Source organism: Protomyctophum bolini (assembly GCF_963924005.1).
Source record: "Protomyctophum bolini genome assembly, chromosome: 3".
Taxonomy (NCBI): domain Eukaryota; kingdom Metazoa; phylum Chordata; class Actinopteri; order Myctophiformes; family Myctophidae; genus Protomyctophum; species Protomyctophum bolini.
The window spans coordinates 33230368-33250570 of NC_137864.1; the positions used below are offsets into that span (position 1 = coordinate 33230368).

Below are 20203 nucleotides of genomic sequence, written 5' to 3' on the forward strand. Positions count from 1 at the left end.
TCAAGCAATTTAAAAACTGTCTGCAGTGTTCACATAAGCCTGAGTAGAGGATGAATTGACCAAAAGTTTTTTTGAAAGTGAAAAGTATTTTACTTTGTTTGATTTTACTTGAGCATGCAGTGGTTTCTGTATAACATTTCCATGCTCTTACATAGAGCATGTGAATGAGGTTAGATGATGGCTGCTGATAGTAGAGCAGCTACACTTCCTGCATGTGGCGTTTCACATCTATGTATGTACAGTATACGCTTTCGCTCTGACTGATCGCCAACGTGGCTGAAATACAGTGGCGTGCACAGACATTTAGAGGGGCAGGTGCTCAAGTGAAAAAAGGGCACCTTGTGCAGCGCGTGGAACCGGCCGGTTGCCTTAATAGTGTGAGATTTATAGATTTTGTGGCCTAAGTAATAAATTAGAAGCTTTTTTTAAATCACGAATTGATCAATGCCACCATGGTCCACATACTGTACAGTGTACAGGGAGTGCTCTAGCATCTCCTAGTGTCTATCTGTGCACGCCACTGCTGAAATATTAACAGCAGTGCGTTAACAGTTGTTACACACTATTTTTGCAGACTTTCACAAATATTTTACATTAGCCAAACTAGACAACAAGCTCACAACGCATCACACCGCGACACTTTGTGAGCTTGAAAAACTCCTCAATTTGATAATAGTCACCTTTTATATTGAGGAATAACTTGGTAAGGATCATGCTTGTAATAACTAGTAGTAACTAGTAAGGATCTTGGAACGTGCTGTCAGGATGCTCAAAACGAGAGTGATAACCAACATTTTGTGAGATTTTGTCAAATTGTTAGGGAGCGCTTCCCACACGTTTAGATGTGTTGCTCTTTCCCCAATTCTTACAAGTTAGAGCTTGTTGTAAAGGTGACCAATCAATGATTATGATATAACAAATGCAATACCAATTGGTATTCTTGAAGGGGAGAAATAATTGGCCAAAGTTACTTTTCCAAACCTTTTTTTAGTCTAGATCTGCCATTTGTGATGATCAGATGTGTCTGTGCTCCCCAAAAATAATTCCCTTTGAGCCAGGGCTGTCGTGTTGGTATGGACTACCCATAAACCTGCAAAAATCTGTATCCAGCTATTTTCTTCAAGTATATCATGTTTTATTACAACTTGTGGCGACTGGGCTACAAGATTCAGCATTATTGTGAGGGGAAGGATTGCGATACAGACATTAGTAACTGGTCAGTTCAGCGGACGACCTAGAGAGGAGTTCAGAATGAAAACCAGGCTTTCTTTTCCACCATGTGGAAAGACTGGTGACACGAGCAAGGTTAAGTAATAATATGACAAAGTACAGTATATAAGTTAATTATTGCTTTGTCTTTTTTTTATTGCAGCTACAAATAGGTCATCATCAGAACAGGTAAAGTACAAGAGGAAGTGAGATTAAACGATGTCCAGAAAGATTAGACTCCTTCCTCTTATTTATTTCAGAACTGGGGGGAGAGGGAGAAATACCATTCTTACAAACATGGAGAATGAGCGCGCTGTGAGAAATGTATACTGTATATGTCTGAAGGAGACAACCGCCCTGCCGAGGGCAGAGCATATAATGACTCATGGTTTATTTCAGGTATGAGTGATTGTCTGACATTGTGTTGCTGGCTGTCACGCTGAGGTCGGAGCTTCCCTGTCTAGTGCAGGGCCTCCTTGTGTGCCGCTGAATGTACAATACTGTGCATGGTCAAAAGTAGGGATGTCTTGATACACTTTTTTCATTTCCGATCCGATCCCCATACCACAATTTCTGTGCTAGCCGATACCAATACCAGAGAATAATATATATATATATAATTATAAAAATAAACATCTTAATTTGAAGTTTACCAACCGGGAATAGTGTTTATAGCTACAGTATCTAGCTATATACTGTATCTTGTGTTGTCTTTATAGCAGACTCCTCACTCAAATGTGCACTTGCAGTTTGGGCAACTCGAAAGCAAACAACATTTTATTTACCTGCCATAGTGTCAACCCCTTACGCCTGTGTCGGATCTGTGGTTCGACTGCCATATTTGCCGATACGGATATGCCCAAATAAGGGCCGATCTGATACTTGTCCGATACCAATACAGTATCTGGACATCTCTAGTCAAAAGTATGTAAACCTGGGGTTATTCTGGGTCGAACATTGACAAAAAACAGCCAATTGACATGCAAACTTGTAGATTGGCTGTTTTCGTCAAAAAGAGTTGGTGATGAGGTGAGAAAAGGATGGGTCCTAGTAGACCTTGGGGAGATTATGGTCAATGAAGACTTTTGATATCGTCGCTGTTGGGTGTCCAAAACTGTTAATTTTCAGGATTCAAAATATATATTTGAGCAAAAGTGGCAGATCTACAAGCTCAAAACGCATCACAAACAGTTTCGAGCTTTCATTTACAAAAATCCACAAACGTTAGAATATGGAGATGGGGGGTTTCTGCCTGACAGCAACAACATGTAGGTTTTAAGTGATTAAGCCATGACTCTTCGTCATGCAACTATTCATCTACAAGCACTTTGCAAGCTTACAGGTCTGCTATTTTCCCCTATTTGTTGGTTATGAAGAGATAAACCACTGAAATCCCAGCATCCGTATTATGAGGAAAGCTTTCGCAGGAAAATAGCAGATTGACAAGTTCATGCGTCGTGAGCTAACAGAAAACACTAGTATAGAGGCCTGAGGGACTACTCAACCATAATGGGGTTTAAGAAAATCTCCAAATGCCATTTGGACAATAGTTGGGCTCAGTAAAAAAAAAAAAAGGATCCACAGGGGCTTTCGAGGCCTGGAGACGAAGAAAAACGAGCCCGTTGTGCCAGGTTTGGATGGTTTCGTGATGAAGCCAGCCAATGCCTTGTGGGCCCGCAGACTAGGGACAAACCCCAGCGCTGCTGATGTGCGTCGGTCGGTGCCATGCTGTCCCGCGCCGTTGCACGGGGGCAGGTCCCTGTACAATGACAGGGGACCGCGCTGAGCACCAATGGGCCCCATTAAGAAGGGATCAGAGCTGCCCCTAGCTTGTAATCAGTAAGGGAATCTTTTCATTGTCAACCTTGCCTGCAGCTCTTCAGGATCACATGCACACACTACTCACACACGCACAGAGCAGGGAAAACCCCCCCGACACACACACACACACACACACACACACACATCCCTGCACACCCCTACAACAAACACCCCATCCCCCTGTCCTCAAACATGGAGGCACTGGTGTTTTGTGACTGCCAGTGGGCCAAGTAAGGACTTCTATACAGGGGTGGGACAGAAACCTGTTATATCCATATTCTATGTTTTATTTATTTTTATTTTTTATTAACACCCTAATTGATTATACTACAGCATGATGCAAGCATCAAGAGTAGCCGATCTGCAAGCTCGTTTGTAGATCTGCTGCTTTGGCAGTTTTAGAATTTGAATCCTGAAAATATTTTTGGATATGAGGTTTACACCCGACTGACAAGCACTGTGCATTTGATGTACTTTTACTTTGCTTGTGTATGTACACTTAAACCCAATACTTTACGCTTCTACTCCACTACATCTCAGAGGCAATTTGTGTACACCACTACAGTTATTTGGAAAAAAAATGTTACTTTGTAGATTTATATTATTTATTATTACAAAATATGCATTAACCAATTACTATTCGAAAGATCTATTTGTTAATTATTTTTACAAACTGTATTGTGAGAACCTGGGGGCAAAATTAGTGTTTGTATATGCAAACGTTGTCAGTTTATAATAGAACCCACCACCCCCATCCGCAACCCCCCCCCCACCCCTGTGCGTATGTATAAAGTTAAAATAATCACCTCACTTCACTCCAGTGTCTGTGCTGTACTTTCAAGTCGACCAGAGAGCGTCTGTCTGCGTTGTTTTGTTGGGAATTCCCTTGTGATGACGGGGAAATTCCCATTCTTTTCAGATACGCACACAGATTAAAGGCCCCTGATCTATCCATCCATTCTGTGTGTCTGTCTGGATGGCTTGTCACCGAGGCTATGCTTTTGCCAATGTGTTTGAGAAGATTTTTGAGGTCCATTTTAGAAGAGCCATATCTTATCTAACATTCATTCATTCAACCTATACAGCTCCATCCCATGTAATTAGAATATTTTGTAAAAGTTAATGTTCTTCCGTAATATAATTCAAAAAGTGAAACTTTCATATATTCTCAATTCATTGTGCATAAAGTGAAGTATTTACCCCTTTTTTGTTTTAATCTTGATGATTATGGCGTACAGTTCATGAAAATCAAAAAAACATATCCCAATGAATTAGAATATTTCACCAGACTAAAAAATTGTTTTTTAGACGAGAAATGTCGACCATCTGAAAAGTATATTAATGTATGCAGTTAATACTTCGTCTGGGCTACTTTTGAACAAATAATTTCATCAATTGTTATCAAAGCAAACCTGGGCTTCCATAACGCCTCAACAGTGCCACTGGCTGATCACCTCCATGCCACGCCCCATTGATGAATTGATTTGTTCAAAAGTAGCCCAGACCAAGTATTAACTCTTTTCTTTTTGTGGTCTCGTAAAATATTAAAATTCATTGGGATAGGATTTTTTTGATTTTCATGAGCTGTACGCCATAATCATCAAGATTAAAACAAAAAAAGGTTTTAAATAGACCCTAATTTACAATGATGCCGAGATTACACATATATAAATAACATAAGAACAATAAAGAAAAACAATGTTAACAGCAATCAGTTAAAACGGTTGCATACATAGATAATGCACGTTATTAAGTAATTTCCCAAAATGGCCAATAGATGCTAGGGTATTCAGTTTAAGGTAGGGGTCATCCCTATGTTCCCCAGGTTCTATGTTCCCCACTTACCTTAGGGTTTAGGGTTAGCGTTAGGTTTATGGTTAAAGGACTTCAGTGTTTTGTACTATACAATTGTATGTATAAGTACAGAACAAAGAATGTTTGTTTTTGCCATCTTTATTGAAGAGTCTGAGCAATTATGTTTTCGTTTATTTTACGCCAGTGTTAATTTTTGTTGGCTAAGATAGATATTTTAAGTAGCCTAGGCAGGCCTAAAGTTCAATGGAATTGTTCAAAGACTGAGCTTAAATCAGAATTTGCTACTAAAAGTAACACTAAGACTACGGTAAATTGCTAAAACACTTTTAGTCTTACTAGAATTACAAAAATTACTAGGTTAGGTTTCTGGTTTATTCTAAGTGGGGAACAAAGAACCTTTTTTGCATGGTGGGGAACATAGAACCTGGGGAACATACGCTCCCTTAAGGTCTTGTTGCAAGAGGTTCAAAGAATTAGGTTCACCAATGCTGAAATCAGTCAGCATTGTTGGGGTTTCCAAGGGGATCCTCAGCTTAAAGGACTTAATACAGCGTCACAATAATTGTATCACTTTATCCATTTATACATTGGCTATTGAAAATAGATCTACAAGCTTACAGCGCGTCCCTTTGTGCTGTGTTGCGAGCTTGTACAGCTGCTACATCTTGTACATCTGCATTTGAAAATGTGTCCCTGGCCCATAACATTTTCAGATGGCGGTCCATGGCCTCTATTTGTTGTTTCAGACCAGAGCTGTCCCAGTCAGTTTGACAAGTTATACATTCAGTGGAGGAAAGGAACTATAAGTACCTTTATTCAAGTACTGTACTTGGGTACAATTTTGAGGTACATTTTTTGCTGTCGGCCTAAACGTCTCATTTATTTATATGCATATATATGTATATATATACATGTGCTTATGGATCGGCTATTTTCAAAACGTTTGACAAATCTAGAAAGCATTTGTTTGTATTGGTAATGTACGTGTATTTTGATGCACAGGGTATTTATATATATAGGCCTAGTGTCATTGCTAATTTTACATAGGTTAAAAAAAAGCCCCTTCCCCGTTCAGAAAGGGACCGGCCGCTATCATCACCATCACCTGACTTCATTTATCTTACACCCTCCTCTCATTAAGATGTGTCTTTTGTTACAGACAAAGGGTTTTTAACCATAGTGAGGGAATGTTTTGATCTACGTAATTCTTTCCACTCTACGTGTGTGTGTGTGTGTGTGTGTGTGTGTGTGTGTGTGTGTGTGTGTGTTTTCAAACCGTGCTATTGTAAATGTGTAGGTGTGTTTTGGCGTAGGGAGAATCCCTTGCCAGCCCACTAATAGCTTTTTGTGAGGCCATCATGTGAGTAGCCAAAAAGCTGCACTTAAGTAAATGTGTTGTTGCTTTAAAAAAGAATGACTCAAGTAGAGGTAAAAGTAGTCTAATCCAAATAATGACTTGAGTAAGACAGTATCTAGTTGAAAGATTACTCATTCATTACCCCATTCATATTATCAGATGTATTTTTTAAATAATCAGAATGTAATGCTATACATGCTTGTCCAATAGTAATATAGCTTAAATCTCTGAGAGAATATAATTATGTAAGTTCAGTTTATAAATAGACAGTTTAGTTTTTCTCCACCCCTGGCCACCCCACACACTAAATCTTTTTTCAGAATCCGAATTGAGTGGGTAAAATTATTATCGTTTCCATCAGCTTTCGGGAAGGAAGGAAGAATTTACATATCTCTATATTCCATACTAACTTTTTGTAACATAGAGCAAGGACAAAGGATATAATAATAATCAAATAATCAAATGTTTCTAATGGGAGATATAGTGAGAAATATATTATAGCATAATTCATAACATGAGGTTAAAAGTAGCAGCAGATGTGTTGTAGTTATGGTGCAGTAATGGAACAATATAATAGATGTAAAACACACTGTAGGCCTCTTCGCCAAAAATAGCTACTTTCGCAGAATGTTCACCACAGAATAGAAACTATGAGTTTCATGTGGTTAAACTGTTCTGTCTCTTCACTGCCGAGTCTCGTGGGAGTAAGTTGGGTACACTTTGCTGCAGTAAATGGTGCATATATATCACCACCTTTATCCAAAGCACAATTACCGGTATATGCGTTATTACATTCTCCCATTCAAACGCACATAATGGAGGAACCCATGCAAGGCACTAACCTGTTCATCACAAGCTGTTTTGGGTTCAGTGGTCTCGCGTAGCCAGACAACTATAATTCCAAAATCTCGTTTTGTCCTTTTGCAATAAGCAGCCAGCGGTATATGCTTTGATTATTTTGATTCATATTAGGACATATTTGTACAACTGTAAAGACGAAACGGAAGTGGGGTCACGTCCATTTTTTCCTCTGATAATTTCCGGAGCTTCCGTGCTCAAAAGACCAGAGGTAGGCCTATTGAACCTCTGGTCTGTTGTGCCTTGCTCAAGGATACGCTAACACAGAGGGAGCCGGGGAATCGAACCGGGAACTTTCTGATTCCCAAGCTCTTACCTCCTCATCCTCTGCCACTTCAGACTGGAAAAAGTAGTGCAAATCTAAAGGTTTTCAAATAATTGTAGGGGAGTAAAAAGTACAATATTTACCTCTGAGATGTAAAGGAGTAGAAGTATAACAAAATTGAAAAAAGTATCTCAATAATATACTTGAGTAAATTGACTTGGTACATTTGAATTGAGTTGATCTAGTGGAGTCATTGTGTAATTTACATACCAAAAACATGATCACATGATAAAGTGTAATTTCCTTGTATGAAGGTGAACAAACAATGGTGGCATGATGGCCAAGCGCACGTACTGTACTGTAGTACCAACAAAGACTTGTTTGATCTGCACGCCCTCTGTAACGCCCTACTTCCTGTTCGGCAGGGGATGTCCATACGCACACACGTACTCGTGCACACAGCTCTCTAGGGCTGCGACCATACTATTTACTTTATCCATAAAATTAAATTGTTTTATGTACTGTATATGTGTGCTATTTGATACATCATCATAAAACGGTGTCACACTAGTTTCACTATTTAGAAATCTCAATGTCCCCCCGAAATACATTATTTTGTATAAAAAAGTAAATTATATATATATATATATATGTATATATATACACATACAGTTCAATTAACTGTTGCACCCTACAACAGCTATCTCATTCTATCGCCTCTGTTGGGTGGAAACCTCATATGTCCAAAACTGTTACTTTAGTAGACACAAGATACTGCAGATCTGCTACTTTTGATGCTTTTGTGTGACTCTTTTAGTAGGGTGTTCATTTATGAAAAAATATGGATAAGAGGTTTCTGCCCGAAAGATATATTCAAACCCAGTTGTATTAGTTAGTTAGGCTAGTCTAACTGTAACCAGAGCTTCAGTTCAGTACGCGTTCACTTCAGACACACAACAGCTGGGAATCTGGCAGTCACACACTAACAGCATGCCCATTCAGGCTGAGTTCAGAAGGGGTTTTCCACTGTGTACACATGTATGTCCACACACACATACACACACACACACACACACACACACACACACACACCACACACACACGTGACACACACGGACACAGTCGCGTACACACTTTGGCTATGGTCAACATTTTCGTGGTTTGTAGGGGTTTGCGTTCAGAATTTCAATTTTGACAAACTAATTACAAATCTCAGTTACATCTTTGTTTTGTTTTACAGTTCATAAATCACCACCATATGATGCATAATGTAGTAAACAATATTATTTTTATTATAAAAATAATTCTTTGCCAGCTCAAGATTGTAATGGGGGGAAAAATGTCAGATCGAAGCCAAAGTCTCAATTCAGATGTTTTTCCCCAAAAATGTGTTTTATAAAAAAGAAAACATTCTAAACTCACTTCCCTTTTTTGTCCCACATTGCTTGCTTTACCAGTTAAAAAAGGAACAACCTATTTTTGGGTGACAGAAAAAGGCCAAATATTGCACTAATAATTATCTTTTTTCTAAAATGTATGTTTATATTAAGAGAATAAATATTAAGATAATAATACTGTGATATATATTTAATTATGTTTCTCAGAATATATAATATTTAGACCTCCAAAAATAGAGATAAATCGGTAAGTAAACAATAGCACCATATTCTTAAACTAGACATTTTAGAATCAGAAGCTTATGTGTTACAAATCTCTAAATCCTAACCCCTACTTTAAAGGTGGTGAATGTGATGTTTTTGGTTAAAACAAGCACACAACAAAGTGTAAAAGTTAAAGCCCTATATTCTGATTGTAATCATTACAATAGAGTAGGGGTGTGACAGTCTCTCCAACGCTTTAGTAAACATAAAACACATTTTCTGGTGGTCACCAATTTCATCCAATCAGAAAAGAGATCCCAATTTATCCGTTTTAAATTGTAGTGTTGCAGCTCTACTTTGGTCTTCTCATTATTAGTCTTAGAGTTGACTCTCTTCCAATTTCACTCGTTAATCCTTAGATTAGGTACCCCGACCTAAACATGTATTTTTCTGTTTCTACTAATCAGCCGGAGAGATGTGAAAGACGCCTGTTACGGAAACAAACACATTATACCAATTATTACTATCATAATAGAGGTATTTAACACTTATTTTAACAACAACAATTACTTGCTCCCACGCTTTAGGGTTGTTGGCCAACACGTCAAGAAAGTGCAACAAGGTTTACGTAGAATTTGATAAATTGAGGTATGTGGCAATAATAAATTGCATTGGCATCCACTGTCCAACAATGAAGGCAACATCCTGTGACAGACACTGGAACCCGGCCCGATGGCAGATATTTGTGTCCGATGGCGATCCCGATTTTGTCCTAGTCCTAGAACACCAGTTAGCTGATGTTTTGACCCATATCTTATCAAAAAAGTGCAGAAATAAATTCTAATCTATTTAATATAACATGGGTGGAAACCTCAAATGTCCAAAACTGTTGCATAATATGATAGGCCTAGCTCTACCCAGTACTCCCGCTGTGACACCCAAAACTCTCGGACTGCAGTTTCACCGTCTCTCCATCCCATCTGTCATCAAGGACAACGTAATCCCTCTGGGCGTGACATGTAACTGTTCAGTGCTCAGGATTTGTCAGAAGGGGCTTGTGCGCCTGGGGGTTAACCTCATCGGTGACTTTCGAGTGCCCATAGCTTGTTTTGAGTGATCATAGCTTGGCACACTCCTCACAGTGGTTCAGGTACTCCGCTGCATCATTCTCGTCGAACGTGGTGAGGCACCGCGGGCACTGTAGGTCTGACAGGCCCCGGCATTCTGTCCAGTTGGGGCTGGGGGGCACCGCCGTGGCCGTTAGCGCCGGACGCCCTGCGCTAACGCCCTGTCGTCGGGGAGGGTCTGCCGCGCTCCTCTGGAACTGTTCAGTAGAGTCCTTGTTGTGCCGCCGCGATGAGATCCTGTGTCCGATGTGGACGCGACACACCGGAGCCATGTCTCTGTTGTCTCTTCCTCCCGCTCCCTGAAAAACCATGAAATCCAACGTTATCATCAGTTTAAGTCATAGACTTTCTCCAGGCATAAAGTCATCACTTGATCGATCAAGTGAGGTCACACGTGCGTCACCTGTGCCAAAAATGGCACTGACAAAACTCATTGGAGTTGTAGTTCTACAAGGTACAAAAACCAAAGGACGTTTTAACTTATAAAACCATTCTGAGAGCAATGTCTTTGGTATTGGTGAAGAGACAGTGGTCTGACCTGTTTGTGTAGCTGTTGTTGTAGTCTGGAGATCTCCTCCTTCAGGTCGTTGACTCTGCCCTGTGCTCTCTCTCTGTCCGCACGCTCTGACTTAAAGTCCTCTGTGTAGATGAGCACCTGAGGAGAGCACAGAAACGCTGTTTAGTCACGGGCTGCTAAATGTTATATAAATACAAAGTGTGTGTGTGTGTGTGTGTGTGTGTGTGTGTGTGTGTGTGCGTGTGCGTGTGCGCGTGCGCACACGTGCCAGCATTCGTGTACATGTATTACTGTGAGGAGTGAGGACTAAATGCCCCCACAAATATAGTAGAAGTTGAGAAATAGAGAGGACACGTGTCCTGGTAATCACAAGAGAAATGGTTGTTTTAAGGTTTTTGGAGTTTACAGTTACAATTAGGACAATATTCAGGTTGGGGTTAAGAAACCGATATACAAGCACATGCTGCAACATGTTGTGAGCTTGGTGTGTTGCTTACTTGCTTGGTATTTTTGTTTGAAAATGCGCAAAGGGAAATACTGTAAACTGTAATAAGCAGCATCCACGCACATAGCCAAACACCCCTACCTCCATATTTACGCACATTGCATATAAAGACGGCAAACACAAACACACTTAATGCATAGATATATGTGCATATAGTGTATATACACATTCAAATTAACACACACACACACACACACACACACACACACACACACACACAGAGAGAGAGAGAGAGCAATGCGCACTAGTCTACCTGCTGTTCCAGCGTCTGGATGCGTTCCTGGTCTCGTCTCCTCACATCTTCCATGTCTCGGCCCATCCTCGTCGCCTCTCTCATCTTCTCCTCCAGCAGACCGTTGAGCCTGGCGATCTCCTGGTGCAGCAGAGCAGGGGCCCCCAGAACGGACCTGATGGGTCCCTGGGGGCCGGAGGAGGAAATACCCCCCTGGAGGCTCCCGGACTCCTTCAGCCTCTGGCACAGACCCCTGACATACTCCTCCCTGCTGGAGTCGTACTTCTGCCATTTAGAGTTCAGGCCTTCCACCTGAAAAGATAGTTTCAGTATTGATTATCTTTTATTAAAATTGTCGGACGGGCAGACCATAATGTATCAGACCATAAATAATCGCTATACGGTTGTAACCTCTGCGCCCAGAGTCACATTGTTTCAATTTTCATGTATTTTATTATTTTCTACCAATCCGCTGCTCTATGACATTTTCCTATTTATCTGCTGGACTATATGCTACAAGAAGCCAGTGAGATGTATGTGTTGCTATGGCAACAAGCCGTGATTGAGAGACCCCGCCCACAGCTTGCCTGGCTGATGGGCAATCACAATGTTTGGGCCACCTGGAGAGTTTGACTCTGTCAGTCCAGAGTGGAGGTGAACAGAGAGACAGACAGGCTACTGGAGAAGCAAGAGGAATATTTCCCAAGTCTTGCCATATTTCCTTTCTGGAGTACTTTCCGGAATATTGGATTCTACCATTGGATTTATTTATAAGAGGAGACTTACCACTACACAGCATTGACTGGGTTCCATTTGGATTTATTTATAAGAGGAGACTTACCACTAAACAGCATTGACTGGGTTCCATTTGGATTTATTTTTTGGACATTTAAGTTTAGTTTTGGACAGTGCCAGGACACTTGAGCTTTACACTCTTCCCTTTTGAGGCAGTTTAATTCTATTTTGATTTCATTAAGTAAACTTTTGCTATTAAACTTTATTTTGTTTTGATTTAATAAATTACAGTTAAACTTATTTACTGATACGAAGATGGCTGGGAGTCCCCCCATCTTTCAGCGCAGTGAACTTGTACAGCAAGACATCCAAGCTCCGCCTACCAGTCTCATCAGTGTTTGAAGAATTCAAAGCCACTAAGGCAAGAGCAGTCAGCACACTGCTTCTATCTGAGGATGAGAAAGTCAGACACGCTAATAAGTTCATCAAGTGCGGCAGGAAGTGGAAACCCCAGGAAGCAGTGAAGGAAGCAGAAGCACACTGGAGGCACCAGGAGATCGCCGGGTTGGTCTGTCAAGGGCGACTGGGACTTGGACACTACAACACCAAGAGGTGGAGCAAATCTGACGCCAAAGGAAAGAGAGGACTTGTGGTGCAGAGTCCGAGAGACAGTAGAAGAAGACCGCCGTGTAAAGGCGACGGGGCTTGCAGTTCAAGGACAATGGATGCAGTGGGACAAGGCACAGGATCGTCCACTGTCCTGGAAGGAACTCTGGGCTACCGACCAGGGCAAGCTGTCCTTCCTCTTGCGGGCAGTGGCTGACCTCTTACCAACCCCAAACAACCTAAAGATCTGGGGGAAAGAAGAGGATCCGTCCTGTAAGCAGTGTGGAGCATCCCTCTGTACACTGAATCACATCTTAACGGGATGTCCCAAAGCACTGGGAGAAGGCCGATACAGATGGAGACACGATAAGGTCCTTGCAGAAGTTGCCAAATGGACAGAACTGCAGAGGGCCATGGCCAACAAACATCGGGCACTACCACCAGAAGTCGTCCAATTCCAAAAGCAAGGAGATAAGGCTCCTAAGGCAAGGAGAGCTGCCAAGAAACCACCTTCCATTTTACACAGAGCTTCTGACTGGGAGATGCAAGTGGACCTGAAAAATAAGCTTGTTTTTCCAGAAGAGGTGGCTGTGACTTCTCTCAGACCAGACATGATCCTACTATCCAGGACCACAAAAAACATCTTGGTAGCAGAACTAACAGTGCCCTGGGAGGACAGACTAGGCATCTCTCTCCAATTGAAGAAAGCCAAGTACCAGGATTTGATTGATGAGGCTCTTATCAAAGGATGGCACGCATCCCTATTCCCCATCGAAGTTGGCTGCCGTGGTTTCCCAGCAACATCAGTGCACTACTTCTTGCAGAAGATCGGGTTGGATCCCAAGCAACTGAAGAAAGCCACTGGGGAGATAGCCACTGTAGCCGAGACCACATCAAGATGGATATGGCTGAAGAGAGCCCACAGTTGGAACCCTGCAGGATCCTAGCCCACTGACAACCAGTCAAGAAGCAGAAGGTATGCGGCCAGGTTCAGACCTGGCTCAGGGAGTAGGACGCCCCTGCCATGCATAGTCCCGAGTCCAGCTGCAGGGAGCGGCAGGGAGACGTCCCTGACCGCGGGCCCCACCATCCGGAGATGTTCTGGGATGAAAGGGGCGAAACACCAAGGAAGGATGGCTCCCAGCTGATGACCCTGACAGTTGGTACTCGCAATGCTCAGATCATCCATCCACCGAGGATTACCAACACTTGTAACCTGCAACACCTGTAAGTAGCTCTAGCAGATTCTGCTTGTAGCAAAGCATCTTCAATGTTTACTTCAACTGATTTCTTTAGTTATTCTTATTCTGAACTGACCCACAACCTCCCTCATTTTTGCTATAATTGGTTCCTTAATTGTTATGTTGCAACCGTTATACGGTCATATGTACTGTAGGCAGTACCTAACCAGGGCCATGTCACTATGACTCAGACATAACCATACTCTGACAAAGCCCCTGACACCATGACTCGGATATCGGTCGGATCGGCCGTAGGTGTGAAGGCTGTGTAGTGACCTCTAGTTTTATGAAAGTAGAACTACAAGCTTGGTCTATGAGCTCTTAAATTATAGCTCTTTAAAAAACAGAATGCATTTTCAGGACACCAATTTTATGCAATCAGGAGAGCTCAGAGATATACAGGATACAAGATACTGTACATTGGAAGTTAAAAAGGAAATGTTCCATCGTTCCACTTACATATGTCACTCTTTGCTTGAGCTGATGATTCTCCTGCTCCAGTTGGCGTATCTGGGTGTTGGTGACCAAGCCAGGAGACTCTGTCATCTGGAACACAATGAATGATGAAGGATGAAACAACAGGCACCTTTCCAAACCAAAATGACAATATAACTCTTGTTTTTAATCATGAGATGGAGTGGGACATTCCAGAAGTAGAGAGTTTCCCTCCACACACTGCACACATCATCCAAAGCAGAGGCATTAAGTGAAAAACCACAAATCGTCCCCGCTATTACCAAAGCAAATATCAAGCGCGTAAACATAGCAATTATCGCTAAGTCACTGCACATACTGTACAGTCATTACAACACAACCAATGGTGGAAGCACTCAATTTTATTTTTTTACTTGAGTAAAAGTAGCATTACTAATATTAATACTTACAAGTTACAGTTATAGTTACAAGTAAAAGTCCTATATTCCAATTTTTACTAAATGTACTAAACGTACTTAGTATTGCAATCAAAGCATAAAGTACCACAATTAAATGTACTCATTATGTAGAAATTGTTTCATGGGTTTTTCCAAAAGTTCTCAATGTGTCAGAATCTTTCCGAGATAGATTGTAGAATGTAGATCGGCTATTTTTGACCAGAAGAAGGATTATAAATGGCAAATGGTGCATTTATATAGGGCCTTTATCCAAGGCGCTTTACATGCATTGTCCATTGTAATACATTAACCATTCACACACATTCATACACCAATGGCTGAGGAAACACACACCTCCTTAGACTCCTGCTGTCGAGACATCTCCTCCGTAATCGCTCCACTTTTGTTATCCTTCTCCAGTCTTCCCAGCAGCTCTTGGCACACCCTGACTGTGGCGTCTAGTTGTCGCCTCAGCTGGTCGGCCTCCTCGGCCAAGGAGCTGCAGAGGACGGCCCTGGTGGCCTGGACACGGTCCCTCTCCTCCAGGGCCGAGCGCAGCCGCTCCATCTCCTGGTCCTTCTGGTGGTCTGGCTGGCACCGCACAACCTCCAGCTCTCGCTCCTTCTCGCCCAGCTGTACGCGTAACCTCTGGATCTCCTAAGGGGGTTCGAAGAACAGTAGGTTCTCAAACTGTTTCCACGTCAAGGACCATCCAAATTGATGTGTATTTGAATTCATATTATCAATCTGATGTTTTGTGCCATGGGACCCCCAGAAGACATAAAAAAGCTTGTGGATCTTATTATTTAGATTATAACTCCCCCGGCGGGATCACCACCTTATCGTGGTGGGGTGATTTGCGCGTCTCCATGACCCGTACAACTATGTCAGCAAGAGTATTCTGGCAGGGTCACCCATGCCGAACAGGTCAAAGGGTAGAGATAAGACAAAGAGCAATTCCACTGGCCATCCAGACATTCTGTAAACATTATTACAGAATCCAGAAGCAGAGCAAAGTCACCCAATCTGGGGAACGCTGTAGCCAGTCCTCACAACAGGAGAGACACCATGATGCGCAGTTGCGCAGGGCAGGATGGAAATCCTGGTTTGAAGTGAGGACTGCAGCAGCTGACCGTGAAAGGTGGGAAGTGCTCTGTGAAGGCCTTATGTGCCACAATGCACAAAGTGGATAGGTAAGGTATACTGCCGCCAACATATAAATGGATAAAACAATTTAAATGATTGTGATTCAGTGATGCTACATTAATAATGATGTCCCAATTTTTCGTTCCCAATCCGATCCCGACACCACAGTTTCTGTGTTAGCCGATACCGACACCAGTGTTGTGATCTCGTTGTATATCTCGTGTTCTATATATGTCGTGTTGTGTTTATATAGCAGCCTCCTCACTCAAATGTGCACTTGCAGTTTGGGCAACTCGAAAGCAAACCCCACATGCCCCAACATTGTTATTTACCTGCCATAGTGTCAACTCCTTACCCCTGTGTCGGATCAGTGGTTATATGGCATATTCGCCGATACCAATATGACCCGATGTGACAAATAAGGGCCGATACAGTATCAGGACATTATAATTAACAATGGAAGATCCATATTAGGACTGGCATGATACTGGAGTACGATAAATGAAGGACGTCTTCTTTAATAGCTTTATTATCTTCTAATAATAAGATGATCACTGTGGTTCCCTTTTCCAGAAGGTAACATAAACATACCCTGCTCCGAGTCACTTTCAGATTGGCTCAGCAGCAGATTTGAACTGGAAGGTGTCATGTGTTTTTGGTTAAGAAATGCTGCTGATCCAATATCATATGGGCAACAACTTAATGTTTGCTGTAATTAAGCATTAATTCATAGTTAATAATGATCTTATAAGTCGATGCTTATCGACCTTAGTATGTTAATAAGATGATATACAGCAATGGTGGTGGTCATAATAGCATGTAAACATGTTTTTTAACAGTTATTAAGAACAAAGCCTCATGCGTTTCTAAATATTACTAAGCCTGATCTAGATTGTTTGCATGTTAATAGTGTAAATGCATACATTGAATAATATAAATGTTCATGATGATGATGATGATGATGTATGATGAGTAACCACAGTAACCATGTTAATTGCTACCGTTAGACCCATACCCTGTAGGCTATAGATTACACAGTAAAGATTATACAGTAACCACAGCATACTACTAATAGACACAAGTTACACAAATGGCCACATGTTGGAGGCTGGAGCAGTTTACAAACAATAATAACCTTTGACAAAACATGTTAAATGTGACATTCTGCCTAATGAATAGACATACTTTCACTTTTGGTAGGCCTACAAGTATATTCTATGCCAATACTTTTGTACTTTATGACATTTTTGCATACTGGTAGGCTACTGTAGGCCTATGTCTACATTATGTTATTGTTGCAAACTGTTTATTATGTTATAGGCAAACTGTCCACCACTGACTCCCTGGAGTTCATGTATAGTAGTAGCCTACAGTTACACAACACACACACACACACACACACACACACACACACACACACACATGTGACCAAATGGACCCATTTGGCATTTGGTCATTTGTGTGGGAGATGAATTAAGTGTGTGGGGTTCTTTAACAGCGTTGATATTAACTCACTTGCTGGCTTGTCTCCGCCTGTCGTGTGGCTCTAACCTCAGCCTCGTTCCTCCTCTGTTTGAGCTTGCAGATCTCCTTGCACAGACTCTCCAGCAGGGACCGGGATGGTCCTACCAGCACGGAGGGAGAAGACTCTCCTTGGTTCTCCTTGTCCTCCTCCTGCAGGAGATCCACGTTGATGTAGATCTTCTCGTACCGGGCCAGACGCGCCCTCAGGTCCGTGATGGCTGCGTCCCTCTTGCAGATCTCCCGGTTCAACGCCTCGATCTCCTGCCGGGTCTCGTGGTAGAGAGTGTTCAAAGTGCTAAAACTCCGCAGTTTGTCTTTAATCGCGTCCTGGTCGCTCACGCTGAAACTATGATGATCCATCGCGGTGTATGTGTGTTGTTGGCTTCGATCGATCGATGGACGGTATCGATTCCCCGATACTCCCGATAAGTAGGCTATAGAATTTTGTTTAGCCGGATAAAACAGGAGTTAATTCCAGCATTGAGAGGTTGTTATGAAGTGTGTAATATATGCTCTCTACGGCTTGCGGAGTGGAAGTGTTTAGCAGGACTGGAGTGGAGGGAGGGTCGCATAAATCATGTAGTTTTTCACAGGGGGGTTTCCTCAGTACGGGGACTTCCCCAAAGTAGTAGTACGCGGAATTTTTTACTGGTATACTTGCAACCATCCCACTGCCCGGACGACTGAGCTATCATTGGTTAAAGGCCCCGGGGGGTTGTCACGGCGACCACATGAACTACAATAGATTTATTTATTTAATCTAAAAACGTAGTATCAATTAATTAAACACGTATTGTTGTTGTTGTTAAAAAATATATATAATTATATTTTTAATAGTAGTAGTAGGCCTGCAATTATTCCTGTATTGATTTATCCAACAATAGGCCTATAAAAGGAAATAATTTTACGTTCATATCAACACAGATCAAGGGAGGGTGTGTGGCGTATTGATTGATTGAAGTATTTATTAACAGTTTGCAGAATTACAGTACATTTCAAGCACAATTCCATACAAAAGTATAAAGAGGGTGAATATTAAAACAATATAAAGTAGGAAAGGGTATTATTAAGCCCATATTCTAATTTTGTTGCCTCTGGCAACCGACAACCCAATAACAGCGTGACTGGCCTCCAGGCGATGGGATATGTAAGCTGTGGAGTTAATAGAGTTGAACCACCTTGCCTAGTTGCCTTTTCTCTACACAGTACACATCACGGATGATTCGACCGACGTTGCCAGTTATCAGCCATTGATCATTATCATGCAAATATTGTTTAATAGCGTGGAACAGTTTTATGTAGCCTGTATATTATGCTTCATCTACTGACATGCTGACATATTTCATTCTTGTCCTTCCTAAACCTCGCGTCATCATGCAGGCTATGTCCTTCCCAGAAATTGTGAAATGGTTTAAAACTACTTGCTAGCTGTGTGTTTTTTAAAATGTTGTAATTCGTTAATGAGGCAAATATATGTTCCTGTAAGTAAGTAGCATTATGTTCCTTACGGCCTATTGGCGTAAATTGTGCAATCTATTGCATTGTTCGAGGTGGGAAATAACATAGCCTGCATAGTCTGTTCTGTCACTTCTGTGTCATCTGTGAAGGTTCGTCTAAAAATAAAAGGTAAAAAATGCAAGGGTGAAAAAGCAGGTTTTTTTTTAAATGTCTACAGACAGGACAATAGGGGCCTATTGGTAGTAATGGTATTCTATATGTTTATTTGAGCCTTGGACAATATGGTGTTCTAGTGATTCTCAGCTCAATCTTTTTTTGACCCATATGAATTAGTCCACAGATTCAAGCCCATTTGAGACCCCAATCTAATGTAGGTTAAAATGAATTAAACTCTGAGAGTTATGTATAGTTATTGGCCTACTGTCTGTAGCTATAGACCTACACTCAGTTACATTACAGACCCGTATCGATTTGGACCGCTGGTGGTGGTGGTCCCCGGACCAGACGTTGCTATAAACTCAGCCATGATGACATCATACAAATTGTACTTTTGATACAATCTCTATTTAGATTTTGGATCAGACAGCAGAGTCAAAGGCAGTAGGCCTAATGATGGGTTATAGTGCTACCTGGTGGACAACTTTTAACACACATTATGCCATCAAATCAATACATGTAGCCTATGCATCAAACTTTATTCACGAAAATACTGTAGTGTAGATTAGGCATATATAATAGTATTAATGATTTTTTTTAAAATGAAGTAGATTTTGAAGTTTAATGAATCGATACTTGCCCTGTTTTCCTCCCGGAATGTTCCCTAGTGAGCCTGGATAACTTGTAATATGCTATTGGTTGTTTGTATTCTTTTGGGAAAAATATAAAAAGATACTCCTATGGAAAGGCTATATTATTTTACTTATATTGACCCTACAAACAATTTAGTATAATGTAATATGTAAGGTTTTGCCCACTCAAATGGTACCTCGTCAGATAATCCCCAGCCTACAACAACTTCTGTGAACGACTTCACTCAGTAAAAGTTAAAACCTTTGGGGTAATTTTGATTGGTTTGGTTCTGTTTTGTTTTAGGTTGGCAGATTTCTCAATCTCTGCACTGCAGGCGGAGAGAGAAGAATGGTGTTGCAACATTCTGAGAAGTGTATTCTGGTGGCTTCAGCGAGAGACCTTCGCCTCTACCGCAGTAAGTGTGACCATGGGGATTGGGGAGGGAGAGGAAACTCTTACGTCCCATGGTTTGACATTTCCGTGGGGAGGGTGGGGGAGGTTCTCATTTGTGTTGGGTGGGGGACT

General features: G+C 41.5%; 1 protein-coding gene across 1 annotated transcript; it reads right to left on the minus strand.

The window, feature by feature from the left end:
* Window positions 1-8607: 8607 nt before the first annotated feature.
* On the minus strand, window positions 8608-18115 carry tnip2 (TNFAIP3 interacting protein 2). The gene is made up of 6 exons (XM_080759427.1): window positions 17423-18115; window positions 15116-15418; window positions 14349-14435; window positions 11329-11619; window positions 10592-10708; window positions 8608-10352 (listed from the first exon to the last, which is right to left on the minus strand). Exons 1-6 carry the CDS (start codon window positions 17789-17791, stop codon window positions 10044-10046), a joined length of 1476 nt encoding a protein of 491 aa, XP_080615553.1. The 5' UTR covers window positions 17792-18115; the 3' UTR covers window positions 8608-10043.
* Between the last annotated feature and the right edge of the window lie 2088 nt (window positions 18116-20203).

Coding starts and splice junctions, on each gene's coding strand:
- tnip2 (XM_080759427.1), bottom strand. CDS start 17,791: ATGGATCATCATAGTTTCAGCGTGAGCGACCAGGACGCGATTAAAGAC. Junction 15,419..17,422: donor AGGCGGAGACAAGCCAGCAA/GTGAGTTAATAT, acceptor GAACCCCCTTAG/GAGATCCAGAGGTTACGCGT. Junction 10,353..10,591: donor AACAACAGCTACACAAACAG/GTCAGACCACTG, acceptor ATGGTTTTTCAG/GGAGCGGGAGGAAGAGACAA.